Source organism: Nuphar pumila, chromosome 13, assembly GCF_984573655.1.
Source record: "Nuphar pumila chromosome 13, dmNupPumi1.hap1.1, whole genome shotgun sequence".
NCBI lineage: Eukaryota > Viridiplantae > Streptophyta > Magnoliopsida > Nymphaeales > Nymphaeaceae > Nuphar > Nuphar pumila.
Window position 1 is genome coordinate 21,490,027 of NC_143261.1, and position 17,162 is coordinate 21,507,188.

At 36.9% G+C, this 17,162-nt stretch overlaps 1 protein-coding gene across 1 annotated transcript in view; it reads right to left on the reverse strand.

The window, feature by feature from the left end:
• LOC149818054 (putative protein arginine N-methyltransferase 6) overlaps positions 1-12,816 on the reverse strand; it is a 78,072-nt gene extending 65,256 nt beyond the window's left edge. Inside the window, exons 1-4 of the mRNA XM_089986138.1 lie at positions 12,586-12,816; positions 8,698-8,763; positions 8,507-8,575; positions 2,454-2,489 (exon numbers count right to left, since the gene is read on the reverse strand). Coding sequence (XP_089842264.1) covers positions 2,454-2,489; positions 8,507-8,575; positions 8,698-8,763; positions 12,586-12,816 — 402 coding nt within the window. The remainder of the gene's footprint in view (positions 1-2,453; positions 2,490-8,506; positions 8,576-8,697; positions 8,764-12,585) is intronic.
• Positions 12,817-17,162: the final 4,346 nt, after the last annotated feature.

Here is a 17,162-nt window from a genome sequence, read left to right on the forward strand (position 1 = left end):
GGTTTCATCGTTTATACTTTAAGCAAGATGGGCCTTCTCACCAGGTCATTCATTTTGAGGTCTTAAAGCTATGTCGCATGGGTATGGGTACGGAGGGTACGACATGGCAATTTCAAAAAATGCGGGTACAGGAACATGACTATGTATAAGAGAGAGAGAGAGAGAGAGAGAAAAGAGTTTGGGTCTGGATCAGGGTTACCGGAAGCGCCTAGCTAAAAGGGGAAGCGCGCTTCCCCGAAGCGCGCTTCGGAAGCGCGAAACGTCGCGCTTTCGAAGCGTGGGGGGAAGTGTCCCCCTTTTTTGGGAAGCGCGCTTCCCTTTAATGGGGGACGTGTTTCCCTTTAATGGGGGACGCGCTTCCCTTTAATGGGAAGCGCGCTTCCCATCACGCTTCCCCCTCGCTTCCCCTGTTTTTTCAATTTTTTTGTATTTTTTATTTTTATTTTTTTCGCTTCCCCCTCGCTTCCGAGACGCTTCCTAGGTCGCTTCCGAGACACTTCCCGAATCGGTCCTAAGTGGTCCCCCGCTTTCTAAAATTTTGAAAGTGCCTCGCTTCCCGCTCCCGCTTCCTCAACTGGCAACCATGGTCTGGATCCACATACGATCCAGACCCAAACTCTTTCCTCTCTAGATAAGCACTGAAATCCACATTCACTAAATGGGAAATTCTAGCTTGAGAATGTGAGGACTGCAACTAGCGCTCACTTTGTTAAATAAACGGGTGCATCTGTAGCTAGGAGGCACCATTTAGTGAATGTGGATTTCGGTGCTTATCTAGGATTGGGTCTGGATCCACATATGATCGAGACCCAAACTCTTTCCTCTCTCTATATATATAAAAGGGGAAAATAAAAGGAGAAGGTGCATTGCCTTTTTTTTGCTCTCTCTCTCTCTCTCTCTCTCTCTCTCTCTCTCTCTCTCTCTCTCTCTCTCTCTCTCTCTGGCAGATTGGAAGAAGGAGGTTGAAGAGAGTTTGCTGTTCCTCTTCCTCTTCCTCTTCCTCTTCCTCTTTCTTTTTCCTTTCCTTATCCTCTTCTTCTTCTTATTCTTCTTCTTCATTTCCTCTTCTTCTGCTTCCTCCTTTTTATTCTTCCTCCCTGCACCGACATAAAAAAAAAAAGAATTGGTTTGGCTAAGGGTTGGACCTGACCCGATCCGGACCAGCACGTACCCATGTCAAGCTATGTCGACACGGGTACGGCTGCCTGGTTGTCGTGTCTATGTGACAGTTTTAAAGTCACATTTTACTTCAAAGTTAAGTTTTGTTTTTTTCCTCTAACTTCAGTTAAAAATTAAAACAAAGCTCATGTTGAAATGACGGAAGATTTATCTCATTAATCACCAAGATTTACACACACACATGCACATACACATACACAAAGAGACCAACACTAGTACAGATCCTATGCAATGCACAAGGTGTGAGTGTGTGTGTGTGTGAGAGAGAGAGAGAGAAGTTTGTTGTAGATTAAGTCAGACTTTGGCTGAACCCATGGAGATCCAAGTCTGAAGCCATTGTATCAGACTTTGACTAGATCTAGGCCTCAATCCATCTGAATCTGACTGTAGATCTAATTTCTTGATTTTTATGTGAATCATGATAAAGTTAAATCTCATTATTAAAATATCTTGGTTCTTTATATACATTCTTTATCCAATTAGTCAGAAAATAATAAACCAAAGCAGAAATTGGAACTTACGGAAGGCATTAAGAACATTTTAATTGAACAAGTTAGTGAGGCATTCAAAATATGTAAATCATAAATATCAAAGCTTCACAAAAAATAGTAACAAACAAATCCCAATTAACCGATACCCTATGTTACCTAGACACTCCATTTTTCCCTCTGTGTCAACATGTGTCGACACTTGGACACACCATTTTACCCCCGTACATACAAGTTTGAATTCAATTTATAATTTATAATTATATTTTCAGTATATAAAATATATTTTAGATATAGTATATATATTTAGATTACATTCAGTTTATTTTGTATTTATGTGATATTTAATATATTTATATATTTATATATACATATATATATATAGTTGTGTCCCCGTACCCACTTTCTTTGGAATTGCCATGTCGTACCCTCTGTACCCATACCCGTACCCGCACCCGCATAAATACCGGTACCCAGGTGACAGCTGACATCCTATCAAAAGTCTGGCCGTCAAATTTGGCTCAGCTGTGTTCTAGGTTTAGATGTATTTTTCAAAAGGTTGGATTCAGTTCTGAATCAACCATGATACAGCTCGAGTCCTAACCTTCTAACCCACAAAGATGAGAGAGAGAGAGAGAGAATTCTATTAAATGTTGTTGAACTATGAATACAAAAGAAAAATATAAACATGATCAAAGGCATGGCACAACTAATGAGATTAGTTAAAAGAAAGTGCAGCATTATTTGAAAACAAATATCAACAAATTAATGCAAGCCGGGTATTACCTGTATTGCAATCTCACTAGCATCTACTGCATAAACCTGCAGCCCAAAAATGTAAAGTGAGATTTATTCCAAGTTTGAGAAAATCCAGCATTATCGGAAGAAGAAACGCAGCAAGGCAGAAGAATGTACATCAAAGGGACACAATGCTTAACCTTCGTATCACGTCATCACAACCAGATAAGCATACCAGGACACAACACCTTGTGACTGGTAACCAGTGCAGCCAATAGTGTCCAACATTGTGATTGTAGTTTAGACCAAGTCCATCCCATTTTACGTGGATGTCACACTTTAATCAATCTACTTTACTCATGCATTTTTAGGTATTGGTTAAGCTCATTATGCTAAAAAAAAAACTGCCCAAGGTATGATTTTTTCTTCATAATTCAATATTAGGAACTAACAGTTTGGTTAAAAGTTGCTTATTGCTTTTAGGTAAAAACATTATTTTTCCACAGCCAAACCCTGTTATAGAAAATCTTTTGGAAATTGGAACTGTTTGGATGACACAGCTCCCAAAATGGCATCTTCAAGATGCAATATATATATATATATATATATATATATAATCAGATGCCACTAAGGACATACAAATGCACCAAGGCAAAGAGAGTATGAGAGTGAGAGAGCACCAACATAAAAAATATAAATTTTATTAATAATAATGTTTACAAAAAGCACATACAACTATTGAAAGTTTATGCAATATAGTGTATCTTAAAGGTACGTAAAGTAACCTATTAGACTAATATGTACATACCCTATAAAGAAGGGGTATACTAGACTTTTTAGCTCTTTTCCTTTTGAGGTCTCAAGGGGGTCGATCCCTTTATTTGTAAGTGACTCACATTCACGACATGTATTCAATGGAATACAAGTTCTCTCCTTTTGTGTTGAGCCTCCTCTAACCCTAACCTTTATTCCTCCTATTTCTGTGCATTTCTAACATGGAATCAGAGCTAGAGGGTGCAGGGAGGAGTTTTTGCTAAATCTGAAAGGAAGAGGAGGAGCTTGAAGTTGGTACTCAGGGGACGTCAGCTGACATCATCCCTCTTGGAACGGTACTTTTTTCCAACTTTTTGTTAAAATGCATCCCCAAAAACCATTGTTGTAAGTATAAATATATATAGTTATGTCCATAGAGATACATATACATATATATATTATATGTATCTCTATTTATATAAGTATATATATTTATATATATATATATATATATATTTTTTTTACTTTTTACCCGAAAAGGGTATTCTTGTAATTTCCTATCTTGTGCATATTCCATTTGGAAGATGTATTGTTTTCCTTCTTTTTATTTTTGCATTTTCTTTTTATTTTTTATTTTATGTAAAGGTGCATTGGGGGTCCCCCAATAGAGACCGTTGGAGGCTCCCCAACGACTCCTTTGGGAGCCCCCCCCCCCCCTTTGCACCTTTTTGCTCTTGTATAAATAGGGGTGCTCCCCCTTGTTATTTGATAAGCTTGAGAGTCTCAAGCATTTGCTCTTTTCTATAAAATACATGCCTTAGTGCATGTTTGCTACTTTTACGCTTTTTGCGTATTTTGTTCAAGTGTTGTAAGTGTGCCTTCGTGCAAAGTATTTGTGCTTATATGCGTATTGTCTCTTTGTAGACATTTTCACATGGTATCAAAGCAAGGTTGGTGATAGATGATCGTGGGATTCTCCTCTTTTCGAGTGCCTCGAAAAACGTGCCTTTGGATTTTTGGAAGTTGAAGTAGTGGATCTTGCCTCTCAAATATTTTAGAAGAATCTTGTGCAAGCTAGAACTTGAAATATTGTGTTGGTACACCTTTTCTCTTTTCTTCTTTACTCCTTAATGCGCGAAAATGAGTCTCATTTTGCTCTTGGCTTCAAATTAAATGGGTCCAACTATCATGTTTGGGTCGGGAACATGGAGGCTCACATAAAAGGAAAAGGGCTATGGGGTTATGTGCAAGGCACAATTCCGGAACCGGAACCCAAAATAACCGTGGTAAACGGAAGTGAAATCAAGATTTTTGAGGGAGAAGAAAGGATCAAAGCTCTTGAAGAATATTCTAAAAAGCACGATGAATGGGAAATAAAGAATTTCAAGATTCTTTCTTGGTTTTTTTCATCCGTTGAAACTAAGATTAATGCCAACATTATCAAATTCAAAAAGGCATCGGAAGCTTGGCATTATCTTGAGAAAATGTATACATCAAGGGATCTATCTCATAAGTATTACCTTCAAAAGAAGGCCCTCTCTCTTACTCAAGGTGAAATGACTATTAGGGAATATTTTGCCGATCTTTCCTCCATTTGAGACGAGTTTTCCATGCTTGAACCAAAATGGAGTAGAGAGGCAATTGAACTCCGTCACAAGCAACTTGAAGAAGATCGGTTCTTCAACTTTTTGAATGGGTTAAGGCCCGAATTTGAGCAAATAAGGTCATCTCTTCTATCCTCGTTTACTCCTCCCTCTCTTGAAGATGTTCTCACCAAATTAAGTGGTGAGGAGACTCGTATGAGTTTATGTAAACAAGGATCAAATGTTCTTGCGGTTCCTTGTAATTATGAAGAAAACAATGAGGTCAATGCCGTATCAGGACCCGGAAACAATGTAAAAACCTATCGTCCTCCTCACTTTAAACCACAAAATCAAGGTGAAAATGGTGGACAAAGAGGAAAAAGGGACTATAGCAAGATTATTTGTCATTTCTGTAAAGAGCCGGGGCATATCAAACCCATATGTCATAAATGGAAGAAGCTTCTCGCAATGGCTACCACCGGTGTACCACAAAAGGAGGAGGCATCTTCAAGTGGGTCACTCTCTATAAATCAAATAGTGGAAGCCCTTCAACCTCTCCTCAAGGGAGCTACCTCCGGTGCTGCTGTATCCACTTCTTCATCTCCAGGTAAAGTCTCTTGGCTTTTGGACTCCGGTGCATCTTTTCATATGTCCCCAAACATTTTTTCGCTTTCCGATTACTCAAAAAATGTTTCTCCATCTTTTGTTTCCACTGCGGATGAAACCTCTCTTGAAATTAAAGGAATAGGTAATTTTGAAACTCAAGATTTTTTTATCCCAAAAATTAGATTTATACATAAACTAAACTTAAACCTTCTCTCTGTTTCTCAACTCTCGGACCATAGTTGCGATATTAAATTTTCGTGTGATAAATGTTTAATACAGGATCGTCGGTCCGGGAAATTGATTGGGGAAGGCTTTAGAAAGGGAGACTTATACTATATGGAATCTCTTCAAGTTCCAAAATTTTTTTGTAATGCTGCCCGACACAAAGACATAAATGTGTGGCACAAAAGACTTGGTCATCCTAATATCACCAAGTTATCTTATTTACACTTTGCAAAAGACCTATGTAAAAGCTCATTTTCTTGTAATGACTGTATTCTCGGAAAAATGCAAAGTTTACCTTTTGAGCAAAGAACTATGTTCTTTTCTAAAACTTTCGAAATTGTTCATTTAGATGTTTGGAGACCTGCACTTGTTGCTTCAAAAGGAGGTTTTTCTTATTATGTAATTTTTGTGGATGATTTTTCCAGATATTCATGGATATATTTTCTTAAGTTCAAACATGAAGTTTTTTCGTGTTTCAAAACTTTTCATTCAATGATCAAGAATCAATTCAACAGTAACATAAAGATATTTAGAAGTGATTCTGGAGGAGAATATCTCTCCAATCAATTTAAGGTGTACCTTGAGGATCACGGAATTGTTCACCAAAGGTATTGTCTTAAAACTCCTCAACAGAATGGGTTGGCAAAAAGAAAACATAGGCACATCATTGAGACCACTAGAACCCTTCTTATATCCCAAAACATTCCTAAAAACTTTTGGGCTGAAGCAGTTCTTACTTCTGTGTATCTAATAAATCGCTTACCATCTAAGATATTAGGGAAAATATCTCCTTTTGAGGTATTACATAAGCTTGAACCTGATTATAATAGGTTACGGGTCTTTGGGTGTAAGTGTTTTATACTTGCAGATAAGAATGACAAGCTCTCTCTCAAGGCTATTCCTTGTGCCTTTCTTGGATATTCCGAAACTCAAAAAGAGTTTCGTTGTTATGACCTTCGAGATGATAAGCTATATGTCTCTAGAAATGTAACATTTCTAGAAAATGAAAGTGGCTTTGAAAAAAATGTTTCTCAACAAGAAAATTTTGATTACTCCTTCCTATTTGACGTATTGTCTAGTAATGATGATATATCCAATGATGATGATACCTCATCAAACCATGATGAGGAAAATGATGGTGATGTTGGTGAACATAACCCTCTCAATGAACAAGTAGAATTTCAAGTGATCCAATAACCTACTCTCGTAGAAACCAAAACACATTTAGAAGTGCTATTGACCAATATAGTGAGTTGGTTCCTACTCTCGATCATAGAAGATCTGAAAGGAATAGGAGACCTCCAACTCATTTTGTCTCTTTTGATTCTTTTTCACCCCGATATAGGGCTTGTCTTAGTGCCATTCACTCTTATTTTGAACCAAGAAATTTTGAAGAAGCCAAAAAATGTATAGAATGGCAAGAAACTATGCAAAATGAACTTAATGTTCTTAAGAAGGCTGAAACCTGGGATTTCCAAACTCTACCCATAGGAAAGAAAATTATAGGTTGTCGATGGGTTTTTAAGGTTAAAACTAAGAGCGACGGATCTCTGGAAAGGTATAAAGCTCGCTTAGTCGCAAAAGGGTATGGGCAAGAGTATGGAATTGATTATGAAGAAACTTTTGCTCTTGTAGATGTCTTATTACTATTGCATCTATTAAAAATTGGAACATTTTTCAAATGGATGTGAAATTTTTTTTTTAAATGGTGATCTTAACGAAGAAGTGTATATGGATGCCCCACCAGGCATGAAGATTCCTAAAGATAAAGTTCTTCGTCTTCGGAAGGCCCTCTATGGTTTGAAACAGGCCCCCAAAGCCTGGTATGACAGATTTACTAGTGTAATGCTGGAAAATGGTTTTTCCTCGTGTTATACTGATGTTGCCTTATTTACTAGAAAATCTAATGCAGGGATTATGATACTATTACTTTACGTTGATGACATGCTAATTACAGGTGATGATGTTCAAGGAGTCAGGGTATTAAGTCCGTCTTGACTTCAAAATTTGAGATGTCAGACTTGGGTTTTCTGACATATTTTCTTGGAATTGAGGAAATATACATATTATACATTTTATATTTACTAAATATACATATGTATATACATAAATAGTATTTACATGCATATATAGTATATATACATATATAGTATATATACATATACAAATATGTATATATACAACTATATTTAACATATATATATAGAGAGAGAGAAAGAGAGAATTGATGCCTAGGTGTATTTAATTGATACTTCTCTTCGATGTCTTCGTTAGAATTTTTATAAAGATATCTATTATAATTATGAAGTATATCCATTATATATAATTATATATTATCATTATAAGTATATTATACCCTAAGTTATTAGAATATGGGTGCAAAGAATGTAGATCTAAACTAAATAATTAGAAGTGTACCTATTCATCTTTTTTTTTTCAGGAAATATATGTATGAGAATCTTATTATTCTTATTCCTCCCTTATGTTTCTAAAAAAAATTCTTCTCAAGGATTCGTTATAATTTGATCCAAAGGGGATTCATATTAAAAATGTAAGACTCTCAAAGGGGATTCATATTAAAAATGTAAGATTCTCAAAGGGGATTCATATTAAAAATGTAAGATTCTAGGGAGATATAGAAGTATTTCATATTTCTATATCTTAGCTAGGTTAGAGCATTTGATATGTAACAAAAGGGGCTTCTTTGGATTTCCCTAATTTTGATTTCTCCAAAGGAAAAAGACACTATTTTGATCCTTCACTGTTGCTAAAGGTTCCCTAAGCGTGTATGTATGTGTGTGTGTATGTATGTGCCTTCAGAACTCTTAGCATACAACCGTGCAGAATTCAAGGTTATTGCACAACCAAGATGCTGAGCTTTGTAGGCAGGCATAAAAATAACTGAAATATTAATGACGAACAATATGGCTTCACCTTCTTTGCACCAGCAAGAGCACAGAAAATAGATAGAATGCCTGTCCCACAACCTACATCCATTACAACCTGTAAATAGAATTTGTTTCAAAAGCTAATGATTTATATCCAAAAAAAATCAAGACTATGATAAGCTTCATCTCAAACAAGAGCAAAAAAATTTGCCAAAGAATGGGAGAAATCAATATTACCTTGCCTTCAATACTACTTTGATGCTGCAATATTGCAGCCTTGTAAGTTTCAGTCCGCACATGATCCTGCAGCATATCCCACTATTTAGCAATTAATGACACAAAACAACAACTATTTCAGAAAAAAAATGACACAAAATAGCAACAAGAATAGGTAATGTTATGTGATTTAATTTTTAAACCAACATGAATCACTATAATTTTCTAAAAGAAAAAATTATTATATAACAAAACTCCAGCTAGTGCATGCATGCCAAATGAAACTGGAGAAAATAATATTAAGAAATACAAAATGCAATTACAGGTAGAGTTAGAAGAAAAAAAATTCAGAATCCAGAGCACTGCTATAAAGAAAAGGGAAACTACACTTAGGAGGCCATTTAACTATCCGCCCAATAGGAGTTTGATGGGATTGAAGGGAATTAGCAGAAAAACTAATTACTGCTGAGCATTCACATATAAGTTGCAGACAGTGAAAACCCCACAGAATACAGAAGCAACTAATCTTTTTATGACCTAGAATGTTAGTGATGCAGTTAAAGTCCCAATAGTTGCTGTCTTGGCATTAACATAAATCTGACCGAAATTAGTTTGGAGCACCAACTCAAACAGCAGACTTACAGAAAGGAAGTGGCAATGTTCTGGATTGACATTTGCTGTAAAGGTTGCATGTATTTTCTGTAGAAGCAAAGAGTCGCTCACACTATTAATGTGCAGAAGCATCTTTTTCATCTGATTGGTTCACATGCCATATGAGTCAAACGTAGGGATTTGTATATCAAGGTTCCAAGTTTCAACCATAGTCAACAGAGTTACAGAACAGGTTGCAAGATGCTAGGTGACACTTCTATGCTGGGTAAGTTCGTTAGAACTCTGGAGGTGCCCAATTTGCCAAGTCACCAGTTTCCACACTGCCAACCATATGCGATATCCAAAATAAACCAGCCGTGCTAATCGAAGTCCAGGTGTGTGGGTGTCTGTAGTGCATATATGGAGAATCATATATGGCTACGCTGGATAGTAACATACTCTCTAGCAGAAAATCATTGGTGTGAGCATTTTATGTACATTTGTGCTGCTAGCACTAATAATATTCAACCATCAAGAAGAATCATGAAAGGAACTTAAACCTGCCTAGGTTTTTACGTTGTTAATCCAGAAATTAAATGCTTAGCAGATGTAAAGAAAAATGGTTACTCCTAGGTAATGCACAAATCCTCACCCTGCTCCCCCTGAGTACCAACTTTCTGAATAGTGATGTGGAACCTATATTTACAAATTACAACCCAAAAGTCAAGTACCATCAGGTCATGCTGCCAGTTGTACAACATAAGGAAAAATTTTGGGTTTAACAAAAAGGTGAACATGATTTTCAGTAGTAACTTTAATAAAGGTATAGGTGGCAGCAACCAACTTTCAGGGTTTAATTTTTCAAACTCATGACTGTGCAAGGGAGTAACTTCTTACTAATATAGGAAATCTGTTACCCACAATGTTTTTTACAATGGGGATATTTCTTTTTATGATTACTGGTGTTTCCATCCAATGATTTTGATGGAAGTGATTTCATAGCTTTGTTTTGCTAGTGTGGGTTTTCTAAAAAATTTCAATCACACAAGCTTTATAAACACAAACTTATACACTTTAGGATCACTTTGGTCCCTAAAATCCTTGAAACTTGATCACTATCATCATAAAGATTTGTTGCTTTCCAGACCTTCTAAAAGCAAGAGGAATTGTGGTGACCCTTAATTGTATTTTCATCTTTGAAACCTGATTAATGTCATCATAGAAATTTGTTGTTTTATAGATCTTCTAGAAGCAAGAGGAATTGTGCCCATTGCATAAACAAAGTTGACCTTTGGCATGCTTATCTTGGTTTCTCAATTTGATAAATCAACAACTTTATCTCATTTTAAGTTCTCATCATATGTCAATCGACAAAGTAAATATTGGGTGGTTTAGCATTCTAGTAGATGGCTAACAAGATGAAGATTTGTTCTATACTCTTTCATGGGTAGATATTTCAGCAAACCTTTGCACTAGGTAAGGACTGAAAATTCAGAACTTCAGTATCAGCAGACCCATTAGCTAAGTGCTCCATCGGTCACAGACTCACAGCACACAAACCACTTAAGACTTGTCATCAAGAAGAAGCAACAAAACTGACATGATGATGTAACAAGGATCAAAGCAGTTCCAATCACCTGCCTCTGAAACACAGGAACAGGTATTGACATTACTAAGCATGAGTTTTATTGTGGGTATCTTGAATTATGGACCTGTTCCGATTCATGACCTAATCTGGAAAATGTTTTGGTGATCGTACAATGGGAATTTTCAATGAAGTTTGTGGTGGTGGTAGTGGAGGGATCGGGCTGTTAGGTCTGAGACTGCAGTCACCACGAACCTCTCTGAGGGTTCAGGGGCAAAGCCCCCATGGTATAGACCTGTCTAGTTTTGTAATTTTCTCTTTTGTACCAGATAGGGTTTTATGACCTTCATCATATATATAGCTGCCTAATTTGTGAGTACGGTATGAGAGTTTTCAGGTGTATTGGGGATTAGGGTTTTGAGAGCTCTGTATTTCGCCATTGTATTTCCTTATCTTGCAAGTAGATTTTTGCTCCTCCTTCGCCCGTGGACGTAAGCCTGAGTGTTGTACCACGTAAATCTCGTGTCTTCTTTTGTTCTTTTCTTCTCTTTATCTTGTGGTTTGCTTCATTTATATTGTGGTTAGCATAACAAGTTTGTTAGAGATCAGATGAGGTCGCTTCAGCTCCTTAGTATCTCAGGCCAAATTTTAAGTAGTGTTGCTTCTCCGTCCTTTCTTGAACAATGTTGCTCTGTCGATTATACAAGAACAACAGCCACTGGTCAAGGATAGATGATGCAGGTTCTGGTCCATATTCAAGCCAAAATCAAACATCCCAAATAACATATTGTCATAGCTGACATTTCTCAACCACTAGTAGGGAAAATTACATCTCAAACATTTTCTTCTTTTTCACTTCTAAGTGCCCTTGAGTACATGCAATTATTGAAAATAGACATTCATCAGTTCAAAGAAGAGATGTCCATCAATTCAGAGATTCTAGAGATTTGGCTTACATCACATCTCTCTTTAGTTCTTCAGTGCAACCAATGCTCATACATCATAACAACTTCAGCGCTAAATTAATTGGTTGCACTCGAAGATTTCATTGCCACATTCATCTGCTATTGCTCACATAAGTTAACTGTTGGATCACACATATAACCAGTGTATCGAGTCCCTTCTCATTTTTACCGTAATGGGCAGTTGCCCATAAGCGTAGTGTTAGTTGTTTAATTTGTGAGAGTGAACCCAGCGTCTTGTTTTCCACTCTTAATTATAAGATTAACGATCAAAAGTAGAGGTTGCTTCTGTCCGTGGCATTTGAAGCTAGTGCCGGACCTAACTTATAGCATCATTGCACAGGCCATGATTTTTAACATATATTAAAGACCCACTCTTCACCGCCGTAAAGAGCGTTAACTATTAACATGATGCATCAAATAATCCCCAAAGAGTAGCAAAAAACGCAACAAGAATTAAAGGTTTAATCAATGCATGGCATCACCATTAACCGGACTTTCCTGTTTCTCACTAGGACCTTCTCAAACATCAATGATAAGAACGGAACCGAAAAGGTTCGTACATAAATACCCACTAATCGTCCTATCAATAAACGAATAAAAAAGAGTGTATGTGAGCCAATATCATAAAGGTTAACCACAAATAGGCACAAAAACTTTTATGGGTATCAAAGAAAAGGCTAAAAATAGCAAAAACAAAACAGAAACCATAGGTCTTGAGATAGGCCGGATGCAGTTTTACGCAGTGTTTCTTCAGGTGGGTGGACGTACCTTGATCATCTCTTCATGGACACCAAGGTGGGAATAGGAGTGGAAGTAGGCGGCGTCGTAAGGAGTGGCGGCGTGAACGGGGACAGCCTCTCGTCCGGGAGGCCTGTGCCTGAGATCTCTACCGAGTTGGCCGTGCTTGCGGAGTCTGTCCCTGTGGGCGAAACCCGACCTCCTTTCGGACGGGCCGTGTTTCAGGTGGCCGTTGCTAGAGCCACTCGAACTCGGAAGCATTGGGGGTGAGCGGGTGGAGAATGGAGAGATGGTAAAGAAGAAGATTTTCTGCTCTCCTCCCCCCCGTTCTTTCTTTTGAATTCAGTCAGGACTCTGATGCCAAACAAGGGTTTGTGGAGACTTCTTTTCTCTCAAGAGTCAAGACAGGGCCTCTCTGGTGCCAAACAAGGGCTTGTCAAGAGTCAAGACGTCCCCCCTCTCTCTCTTGCCAAACAAGGGTTTGTCAAGACTCAAAACGTCCCTCTCTCATTGTGGGACCCTAAACGAAGGTTTCGAGCACTCAACTTGAAGATTTGGAATTAGTGCGCAAAATATAGCATTAATGGCAATGTAATCTTTATGAGAAAATGAAGCAATGTGTTAAACAGTGTAACTTAAGATACGATACGATGTACCGTCACACCATGCAATGCGGCGCTGCAATACAGACAACAAACCATATTATGTCAACAAATAGTATATTCTATCGGCCCCAAAAGGGTTTGGCCTAGTGGCATGGGGTCTAGGTTCAAATCTCATGGGCATCATTCCTAGTACAAGCCTAAGTGTGGTGATTCCTTGGGGGCAAAGGGTGCAATCTCACGGAGATAGTGATTGTAAGTACGGCAAACAAAGCCCATGTAGCTAGGTCTTTAATCTTGGAGCTGTTTTTTTTTGTGTAAATAAAAAAAAAATAATGTATTCTTTTGTATTGTGAGAGTGACCCTATTTGCCTGCCATAAGCTTTTCAAAATATTGAAAGCTTATGAAGCAACTCACTTTGGAATCACGAAAACGACACAATGCTTTCACACTTCTAATACTTTTTGGGAAACACGTTCCTTTTGAATAAAAAACTTGCTATTTCAATATGAAATGAAGCTGCCTTGACATTAGAAATGCATTTTTCATGTTAGAGTGACTGCACTTTCGTTTGAAAATTTATGATTTTGTTATAAAACTTGCACATATTACGAGTATTTTTGGTAAAAAATCTTAAAAGATGTATCCAAGGCACAAGTTTCATCTACTATTTTTGTTGATTGGTACTTGCTGCTGTTGTCACTCTTATTTGCTTTCCTTATGTCATGGGCTTCATGCTTTAGGCATCAGGGCATTTTTTGAACACTCGCTTTAAGTTTCATGGATCACTAGATCAACGGCCCATCCTCACGGACGGGGGTAATGAACAAAAACAATCCTCAATCAATCAAGAGAGTGAGACGGTGATCACAAAATTTTTAATACATATACAAGTTAAGGAGAAGAAAATAATACCTACCTAACCTTATAGAGAGAGAGTGCGACTCTTCTACTCTAAGTAGCTCTAATTAGGTAACTTCCAATTAATTTTGGCAACTCTCTCTCTCTCTCTCTCTCTTATGTTCCTCTCTCATCCAATATTCGGTTGGATGTATTTTGGTAATGTTGAATGATAAATGTTCTTCTCTCTCTCTCTCTCTCTCTCTCTCTCTCTCTCTATATATATATATATATATATATATATATATATATATATATATATATATATATATATATAATCTCTCTTTATTTGGTAATGTAACCTTCCCTCTCTCCAACGTATCCTCTCTCTCTCTCTCTCTCTGTTGTGCGTGACAGGGTAATATAACACAATATGTTTAAAATCTAAAAAAGACATTGACCCAATAAAACTTTTATGTATTTTTAAAAAAGTTTATAAAGCCAATTATTTGTCCACTGCATCTCGTGACCTATCTCCATTTTATTCTCCGTTCTCATCACCATTTCCATCTCCCAAAACCTGGCTTCCAAGTTTCAAACACCAATTGAAGTAAGTGGGGTAGTCTCCATCTCCCATTCCCAAACAAAGCCTCAAGTGTTTTAACCAAAACACTTAAACAATCCAACCAGTCATTCACTTTATTTTTTTGGAGTGAATGACTGATTGGACTTTTAAGGCATGTTTGCAATGATTGTGACTGTTGGATTTTCTCAAGATTTTGTGATTGTAAATCGCTATCACAGCACTTCGTTGAGATTAGTAAAATATATGATAAGTATTGTGATTGTCAAATGTGATTGTTCTTAACTTGAATCTTGTGAAGGTTAGTCACAAGATTGACCTTGCTACCAACAATCACAACTACTTTCTCAGTTTTGATTGTTAATCCCCACTTACGAGTTGTGACCAAAGCAAACATTGTTCATTTCCATGTGTGACTAAAGCTAACATGCCCTTTAGTCATCCACTTGGTTTATGAAAGATGCTGCTTATTTTCTTACATTTGTTGTTCCATTTATGCTTCTATTATAATGATTATCAAACATTTTGAATTGCATATATTTTTCTGTTTTTACTCCTTTGAAGGATCGACTTGATAAACCCATATAATTGAGAGAAGGATAGAGAAGAATACTCAAGCATCATACAGTTATTTCGAGTATGCCACAAGGCTCATTGTATTTGCGAACTTCCAAAGTATTGAAGTAGAGGGGATCCATGAATCTCTTAACTGATTCCTTATTTTCTTCCTGATTTCATTCCATGGGCCACATAGCATTAGAATGCAGGCCCACTCAAAATGCTGCGATCATACAAGGTTCAGTTAAGAGATCCCAAGTTGTATTCAACAGTATAAAAAACAAGGACAACAAACAAGCATATAACATTGTGAAAGCCTATATGCATCCAATCATGCACACATATACACCTACCAAAGCCCAAATCAGGGACAATCATATTGCACACTTTAATGTACTTATACACCTTATTTGTCCTATATCTTTTGTTGGGCCTCACAACTGACAGGTTGTAACACAGAGATGGAGGGTTATCAAGTACAGCGACACGCTCAAGTTGCTGAAATAGGGTGCACTCTCTGGTGGGCAAGGTGGACATGAGGGTTCTGCACTAACACTGCAAGCAGGGCATGGGTCAACTGGTTATACTTTCTCAGGTTATTTAAAACGCACACACACGTCCAGGTTTGTGTACTAACACTGCAAACAGGGTGCACATTCTCCTTCACCCCATTGGGGCCGCAAACCGTCACTCCCACGTCATTTGTTCCTTTATACTGTGCTAATATTTCTACAACCAAAAGTTCATAAGAGAGAGAATAGGGCTGGTCAACAAGCAGAACAAACCAAGCAAAGAGCACGTGTACAAGCATGGCTCGTTTTCATGGCGAGCTGAGCCTGAGCTGGCTTGTTTATAATTTTTTTTTTTTAAATCTGAGAATAATATAATCTAGACTCGAAACTTATTGAGCAAAGCAAAACAAATACAATGTTTCAAAACTATACTTAATAGTTTTGAAAAATGACCGTATTGTACATAAAAAATGATGCATTTTCGAAAAACTCTACAGCCCATGTCCAAAATTATAACTTTTCGCTATAAAAAGATATTTTTACCCTTCACACATGCGAACTTTCCTCTCAAATATCCAAATATGTGAATTTCCTCATGTATGTGAATCTTCTTCGAAATATGTGAATTTTCTCGTAAACATTTGTGAACGTCCTCATGCATGCTTCCACATTTGCAAATGTCCATAACCTTTGCATGTGAATGTCCTTTTGCTTGTGTCCCTCATGCAATTTTTAGTAAAATGAGTTTTTTGAAAAAAATGACAATTAAAAAGCATGATGATCCTTTAGCAACACTTTAAAATCACCTCTAAAGCCTTTAGCGATGTTTCAAAAGTATGATAGCCTTCAATGACACTTCAAAAGCATCACTAAAGCCTTTAGTGACACTTCAAAAGCACATATTTGAAAAAAAAATTGCAAAATGCATTATGGCATTCACATATTTTGAGAGAAAAATCACATATTTGGGATGACATTCTCATATTATCATATTTTGAGAGAAAATTCGCAAATGTGTGGGAGAAAATTCCCAAATAAATGAGAAAATTCAGGTATTTGATATTTGAGAGAGAAGTTTGCATATCTTGAAAAAATTCACATGCGTGAAGAGTGAAAAGGTCTTTTTACAACCAAAAAGTTATAATTTTGGACATCAAAGGAAAAATGCAAATTGTAGGGTTTTTTAATGCATCATTTTTGTTGTACATTATGGCCATTTTGAGTAATAGTTTTCTTATAAAAAAACTACAATCAATATGATTTTAACTCTATATATTGCTTACAAGCAAGCACTTCAACATCTATATTTTGTGATATATGCAAAATATATTTATTCAGAACGAGGAGATACGTAAGAAGGTAGGCGTTGCACCTATTGAAAATAAGATGAGAATCATTTACGGTGGTTTAGACATATTCGGTGAAGGCCTAATGATGCTCCAGTTAGAAGGATGAAAAAATGGAGAAATATATTAGTTAAAAGAGGTCGGGGTAGGCCTAGGAAGACTTGG